An 8,351-nucleotide genomic window follows, 5' to 3' on the forward strand; every position below is an offset into this window, starting at 1 on the left:
TGTGTTGCTAGCCACATGTGATAGTTCCTGATTTGAACGAAATTCCCTCGCGTTGCAGTCACGTAGTTTCACCATAACAACAACAAAAATGGAACCATTCTCTCTCGGGCTTAACTGTAATAGTTCTTTAAAGAAACCAAATTTATTGACTGTTCAACTTCTCTGTCGTATATCTTAGTGACTAATGTAGTTACAGAAGAAGAATTGAGCGAATAATGGTCTATGATGACAAAATATGTTTTTGAACTACAAACAGCAGATTAATATTCATCCACATTACCGGATCTCTAAATCTAGTTAAATTTTGGTTAGTTTGATAGTCGTTGCTTGCCAGCCATCTTCAGCTGAACTACAACTAGGACTTGGTTTAGTCGTAGTTAGAATTTTGACCACTTTGTTTAGGACTAGATGAAGTTCTAGTTTGAAGTTCGACTATAGTTTGTTTTAAGAATATGGGCGAAAGAAAGAAAGTACCTGATCCAAGGTGTAGCTTAAGAGTTGAACCCTGACCTCAAAGTTTGTAGACTAACCTGCAGTACTACCACTAATTAATAATATGCTATTTCATTTACTTGGAAATGTTGATATGCTTGAAAAAATTAAAATTTTTATATACCAATAAAAATTTAAGCCATATCAAAAAATGAATTGCGCAGGAATGTTTCATAAACTAAGTTAATTTTTCACTTGGCCATATATAATCTATTATAACCACCATTATCAACATAATCTGGAGTAAGTATCTACATTGTTCACCATTTGTCGATTCAATATTATACTTAGAAAATTTCTTCTAAAAATATCTTCAATCAACTCCCAAAATAGAATAGGCTATTTGTTATCCTTATCAAGAGGGCATATCAAATTATTGAACTTCCATCTGCTTGATACATTTATACATTACTAGGTCAACAGGCCATTTGTGTATATGTCCACACTTGAATTTTGTCCACATTTTAATAGTCCAAAAATACTGAGTATTCTGGTGTGCATTCATTAATTTGTAATTAATAACTTCCTTTCTTTGGATGCAGACCATATGCAGAATACCAGCATTTGGAGGATGAATACATTATGTGTAATTATGTGTGTTAGCTGCTGAAGGATTTTTGTCCCCAGGCATGGTCCTTGTTGTTTCAGATTTTGCTTTTTATTATTAATATTTTTTTTCCTGATCTTCTTATCTGAGGAGTGTAGATTCAATCCTTTGAAATACAAAGGTTTTCTGTGTTTTTATTTAGAGATTTTTGTATAAATTATTGCATTACTTTGAACCGTCTTATATATTGCAATATTATCATTGGGGCATGATTTTTCTGTAACATGAATTTACTCTTCTCTTGCACTGCCCACCACTAGTTTAAGGTTGTATGCCCCGATTATATCGTTTTCTTTACCAGCAATAATAGTCTAGTTGAAATTTGATATGAATCAAAAAAGTTGGGGGAAAAAAAACTATTTAAGCATTTTAAAATTTTGTACATTAAGAAATTTCTTTTATAGTTATTGTATATATCAAGCTATCTTTATTCATAATCAGCATTGAAAAAAAATATAAACCTTCATTGCAGTTTAAAAAATTACTTGTGAAAAGGGATGATCACAGTATAAAAATCCTAAAAAGTACATACAAATCATAATAGTAAAAGATTCATTAATATTTTTCTGGTTTTTTGCGATTGATTGATTGATTGATTGATTTTTTATTTTTTTAAATTTATTTGTTTTATTTATTTATTTTTTTAATTCATTTATTTCAAATTTGACAATTTACAAGTGTCCAAGAAGAAACCATGAGCCAATGGCCCTACACAGATGTCCGTACCTCTTGACATAAAAATAAAATTTTATATACAAAATTTAAAATGTGTTATCATCTTCATTTTGTCTTTGTTACAATTTTTAGAAATATTATTATGGTTATTATTTTGTTGTCATCATCATCTTTGTTGTCTTATTTATTCCTGTAATTATTTATTGTTTTTCAAGGTTGATATGGAAAATATTAAAATAAATATAATGTGATTTATATAGCGCCACCTATTGAAACAATCTCACATGTCATTAATTATTTACTTAAATTTTTCCTTCTCATTTCCTTAGGCATCATCAATAACATCTTTCCACCTGCCTTCCCTCTCAAACACCAGCAGAAAGACATGCGATTAGCACTAGCCATGGGAGACCAGTCCGACCAAACGTTACCAGTTGCCGCTTCAGCCAACGAGGTAATTAATTAATTAAAAATACATGTACTAACTCTTCTAAATTTCAGAGAGCATCTAGCATCCACCAGTATTGCCAGGTCATGTGTTAGTCCTTATAATTTATTACCTTGTACTGCCCAGCTGGTCTTTCTTAATATAAATATCAAATCAGAGGGACTGTAGGGTCAGAATGTTAACATTTGCACCAGGATGAATGTCATTTATCCTTACTTTCTGCATGATCATGTGTGTGTAAATTATTTAAACTATAAATTGTTCTTGCAAAAAAAATGTTTAGAAATTACTTTTTTTAACAACTATTTATCAATAAATACACAATATTTTTTTTTCTTTTCCACTTCTAGTTATTCAAAAGGGCAAAGGGCAAAGGTCACTCTGATAGTGACATGTCGGCTGTATATAAGGTGCTGATTCAGTGAGGGCATCCACTATCTCTCCTATGCTGCGAATCTTCAACTTCATCTGGGGAAGACCTTTTGTAACCACCTATAACTGATGATTGTGACTATGTGAATATTTTCCTTATGTCTTAGTTTTGATCCTGAAAACAATTTGTGTTGGTGTCGATTTTAGGGTAAAATCAGGATATTTCCTGACAACAGTGTGTAAATATGGGAATGTGGGGCATCTCATAGCTTCTTTTTCTATGAATTTCATCTTCCTCAGATTGGAACATGCTGTGAGTCTGCTCTGGTATCAAAGCCCTCTTTGGTCAGCTTTGTTAGCCTTAAGACTTAGCCTCATTTGTCCAAGCCTTAAGGATTAGCCTTCTTTCCAGACAGGAACATCAATATAGGAAATGGATAATGAGAATTTCTGGATCATGTGCTTTATTGTTTTTATTTCTTTTTTATGTCAATTATGTGTGAATAATTTTATAAATGGAGTGATAATTTTAATGTTCAACTAGAGGGAAAAAATATTTTCTCATTGTAGGCCACCCCTAGATAATAATGGACACATTTTAAATAAATTAAAACTACTACTACTGTCCCTTGCAAAAAACAAAAAAAAAAAATTATAAAAATCATTTTTGAAATTTACTTGCCCATTTTAAAGTAAAATAAAAATTATCAACTTGAACATAGAAATTAGTTTAATTAAATAATTTCTATACACAAGTTAATAATTTGTATGTTACTGCAAAATGAGCAAGTTAATTTAAAAATTATTTTTTTATGATTTTGGTCATTTTCAAGGGACAGTACATCTTTAATATAAAATAAAATATTTTTCATATCCAAGTTAGGTAGTTATATAAAAATATTTTTTACTTCTCAATCCTATGCTTATCAGGATTATCAAACCTCATATTATGCACAGGGCCTATATATGTTTTCAATGTAAAACAATGATTTAAAAATCCAAATTAGAAACATTTTTTGATTCCTATTTGTTTGATTTTGGAGTGCTTATCCAATATTTTATCTATCCAACCTCATTCGATGGTTGTATTTCATCATGTTATGCACAGATCATGTCTAGATTATGAATGTAAGACAATTATTTATCAATTTCTTATTAATAAAAACAAGAACTGTACTACTAAATTTGAATCTAAGTGCCACATAATTGTGCAGTGTACATCTTGAAAAATTGGCCAAAGATGTAAATACCTAGCCTTTCCCTAGAATCAAATATCACCCCAAGTAATACCAGTGGTACAGTAAGAACCTCTGGTAAGGGGACACTTTTTGGGACTGAAAAAGTGTCCCTTTAATACAGGTGTTTCCTGTATTAGAGTAGTCTAGTGATAAAACATACACTTTCCCTCATTTTGTGCCTGAAAAAGTCTCCCCAGAGGTTCTACTTTATTTGGATATACTGAAAAATAGATTTCAATAGTGAATAAAATATTGATTTGGACCCTGTCATTTTTGCCTTGATATGAACACCGCTCTTCAGTGCCATATCTGCTAGTGATACACTTGGTTCTTCAACCATAACTCATCCTAAGAAAAATATATGACTCATCCATACAGATTAAGAAATTAGATTTTCTAAATAATTGAGAAAACTTTAATTTTGATTCAGGCCCTGCCACGCTTTCTATGGGTGAACTTATCTTTTGAACCGTAATATTCATAACAACAATAATATCATAATATAATAATATAATTTCATGTTTATAGGAAGTAAATTTACTATAGCACTGTTGAATATAGTAGAGAGAAAGAAAGGCCTCAAATTCTTTATTCAAACCTCACCTCAGTACCAGTGTTATGGATATGATATTTACATTATTACAGGGTTTGAACAGAATATTAAGATTTATCTGCGCATATCACTGAACACGCGGCCTCCAGAGAGAAGTACTGTACCGAACGTAGTCTTGCACATGATTAAAACGAGTAATTATGATGTATAAATAGCTTGTAATTGAAAGCGAAAGTTGCACATAAAATCCATAGACGGCCAAAGATCAGGCTCCGGAGCTCCAGGAATGTATTTATATACATCAGCAATTAAAGAAAGCAAAAATAAAAAAATGATATTGCTCATTAAACGAAAATAAATGTCATACTTGGCTCATTAAATTGCTGTGTTTTTCTCCGTAGTGAGTTATTACTGGAGTACAGGCAGAAATAAAATATGTACTTGGTTGGTTGTAGGACAGAAACGTGGCTAAGTGATTTAAATGCTGGTGGTACTGGACTTCTTTGAATTTATAGTCTGCTACCCATAAGGCAGCTGCCTTGCATAGTTTCATAGCAATGTTACATAGGTCAAACATTTGACATAGGCCCCCACATTAGTACATAACAAGGAGGATACATAATGTTAATTTAAGAAGGCAAATGGATCGTGGGGATAATAAATTCCAGTGTTAGTAGCACTAAATTTAGATTCTACCATAATTGTCCATATATTAAGAAGCCACCATCCGTAATCTTCAATACCTTTAAAATTTATTAAATTGTTGCTGCTAATTTGAGAAATGCAGGCTACTCATGTTTGTGTTCTTAAATCGGCCTACATTTCTATGAGGGGAAAAAATCTTTTATTAGACAGATCAGAGCATAAAACAATATGATCAAATTGTAGCTGCTAATGTATACTTTAGTTAAGAAATCTAAGTTTGTTCATTATAGCCTACAACAAAGAGATTGCATTTATATTACATCAGAGCCTAAAATTTTCTGATATTTGGATTTGGAAATCATCTAAATTTTTAAAACAAATCTAAAAATATCCAGTTATTCTCTGCTTGACCGTGTAATTGACCTAAGAGCATTTTTAACCTAGAGTTCGAAAAACTGTGTTCTTCAGAATTCTACATGGCCTTTGGCGTGTCTTAACGTTATGAGACAAAACCATCGCAATTTATTTGTAGTACTGTACTTGTCTTTTCAGATCTGTTAAAGATCTCATTTTGAAAGTTGCCTACGCTCTAAGCAGGGATACAATGTCTTCATAAATGTATACTGGGTGATTTTTATCAACTTTAATTGAACCATGTTGGTATGTGTTAATAGAAAATTGTCAGATATTTTTACACTAAATGGATGAATTTTAGCCAAAATGAATTGATAGTGATTTTTATTTCAAACAATTTAGATATTAGAACTGAAGTGGGCATGAAGAGGCAAACAAATGTTCATTTTTATCTTGAGTTATCAATTGAATTTAAAGAGTGATGAACTTTGAACTGCTTTAAAGCAGGGCATATGCCGTAAGATATTTGTCTGTCAGATTCAGAAAATGTTTGATTTGACTTTATCTGATAGTGTATCCTTGTACCATATGTGTCTGATCAAAAAAATCCATTGATTGATGAACTTTGAACTTTTAACTGGAAAAAAATTGGAATTGCTTTTAAAGCTGGGCATATGATATCAGATTTTTGTCTCTGTTTGATCAGACTTTATCAAATAGTGTATGCTTGTACCATATATATCTGATCAAGCAAATTGATTCAGTCAGTGATGAACTTTGAACTGGATGAACTACTTTAATGCTGGGCCTATGCCATCAGATTCAGAAAATATCTGATCAGACTTTATCCTATTTTGTATGCTTGTGCCAGATATATCTGATAAAAAAAAATGAGTCAGTCTATTATACCAGGCACACGCTACACGGATTCCATGAAAAGCACAATGCAAAAAAGCTGGTGTTGCATTGTTAAGCTAACAGAGAATGGAGACTAGAGTATGTGCCCAGTATGTGCCCATCCTTGTTTATTTGCAAATTGATAACATTCAAACAATGTCAAGTCTAACATACAAAAACTTGGATAGTGGATATGCATCATTGTGTTAATAATTATGCCCTACAGCATTAATCTTCGGTTTGTATGAATAAATTAATCATGTGTTGTAAATATAGAATAGATAGAACAAACAATCCTTTACCCATTGTAAATCCTTATATTAATATTTATAGGTGGAAAATTAGTTGCCTTCTACATAACTGAATTTTTAGAATCATTCGGAAAAAAACTAAAAACATTTGACAATTTAATATATACCCAGTATTCAAATATTTTTATGATAAAGTTTTAATGATTTAATTAATATTATCACATCGAGTATAAGAATGTATTTTCTGTCATGAATATATTGTTTTTCAACCATTGAATCATATTGTTTGTACAATTTTAATTGGACGAGGGATTAGGCAGAAGGTGGCAAACTTTACAAAATCAAAATGGCCGTCTGTCAAACTCATAGTTTAAATGTTTGATGGTATTATTAATAGGCATCCTGTAAAGTAAAGCTGTCATAGTACAATCATGACTTTTTGTACTGGTGTTTCTTTTAGTTACATATTGCACCAATTCTTCTAATTTAAGATCAACTTTCTTTTGTCCATGTACATTAAAATGTAAAAGGAAATTAATTTTAAAGTGGTCTAATGATGAAATGTGAGTTTTTTTTTAAGTTTTTGGAAGAGGCTGTATTTTTTGTTATTTATTTATTTTTTTTCATACTATTGTATGTTTATAATATGATTGATGTACAATTTAGCATACGGTTCTTTTCTATACTGTACACCAAGCCATAGTTAACCTGAAGAAAATTCTCGGCAGACAAGCTTTACAAAGGAATCTAAACCCCTGTTCAGACCACTCACATTTTATGTGACAAAATCCTGTGACATACCTAAATATGGTCATGATGACATTACATCATGACCATATATAGGCACATCATGACTATATATGGGCATACAACAGGTTTTTTTTGTCAAAGGCAATCTTGACAAAAAATTTATAGTTTTAGTAGACAAGCTAAAAGGAATCTGAGGCCTTGTCCCGACTATCAAGTTTTTGTTGAGAAAAAACAAGGACATTCCTAAATATGGTCATGAAGACATCACATCATGACCACATATAGGCATATCTTGACTATATATGGGCATACAACAGGTTTTTTTTTTTTTTGTCAAAGAAAATTTGGACAGAGCTTCAAGCTAAGTTTATGTCCCTGTTATGACTTGCGAAGTTGCTGATAGCACTCATGTCCAAAAATCATTCATGAAAATATGAACATAAAAGCATAACAATTTTATTTTGTAAAATTGGTATTAATATTCTTTCTGTGATAACAGAAAAGGAATTTGTTCATGCTGTATTTTAAATCTCCATCAGAATGTAATCTGTTATTTTTAAGTTACTCTGTAGTACATGCGATGGGTCTTTTTTAAATTGTCACCGAAATATGTGACATTGATTTGTGTAAGTAGACGTTAGATAAATGTAAAATAATAATTCAAGCAGTTAGAAATACTGTTTAAAAAAGTTTGAATAAATAAAATGTTTGTGTCCATACATTGTTCATACTTGTAGTTTTTATAACCCAACATTTCTTGATTTGATGATTATTAACTTTTCGTCATAAAGTGCGTCAAAGATTAAAAGTACATGATTAAAAAAATGACTATTTGTAGTACACAGTCTGTGATATTTCATTATTTTTCTCTCAACTGTCTGCCAAAAAAAAAATCTCGAAAACCTAAAAAAATCAATTGCAACTTCAATTATTAACTTCAAACCAGAAACAGCTAGCATTACCTCTACCAAGTGCCTGAATACTGAACAAAACGCAAGCTGTGTATGGTGGGCGATTCCATTATTTTTTCCGCGATTATTTTCTTTATGCTCAGGGATAAAACATTTCC

The 8,351-nt window shown here is 31.1% G+C and overlaps 1 protein-coding gene and 1 long non-coding RNA gene across 3 annotated transcripts in view; one reads left to right on the plus strand and one right to left on the minus strand.

Annotated features, from left to right (window-relative positions):
- The window catches only part of LOC117123993 (glyoxylate/succinic semialdehyde reductase 1-like), a 42,388-nt gene extending 39,167 nt beyond the window's left edge, over positions 1–3,221 (plus strand). For both annotated transcript variants that reach the window (XM_033270097.1, XM_033270095.1), the window contains exons 13-14: positions 2,104–2,228; positions 2,573–3,221. In XM_033270097.1, coding sequence (XP_033125988.1) covers positions 2,104–2,228; positions 2,573–2,647 — 200 coding nt within the window. In that variant the 3' untranslated portion in view covers positions 2,648–3,221. The remainder of the gene's footprint in view (positions 1–2,103; positions 2,229–2,572) is intronic.
- Positions 3,222–3,588: 367 nt separating this feature from the next.
- On the minus strand, positions 3,589–8,116 carry LOC117123988. The gene is made up of 2 exons (XR_004447913.1): positions 7,367–8,116; positions 3,589–7,322 (listed from the first exon to the last, which is right to left on the minus strand). It is a non-coding gene; the product is annotated as an uncharacterized LOC117123988 (long non-coding RNA).
- Positions 8,117–8,351: the final 235 nt, after the last annotated feature.

Source organism: Anneissia japonica, unplaced genomic scaffold (genome assembly GCF_011630105.1).
Source record: "Anneissia japonica isolate Jap-2015-1 unplaced genomic scaffold, ASM1163010v1 scaffold981_len364101_cov180, whole genome shotgun sequence".
Classification (NCBI taxonomy): domain Eukaryota; kingdom Metazoa; phylum Echinodermata; class Crinoidea; order Comatulida; family Comatulidae; genus Anneissia; species Anneissia japonica.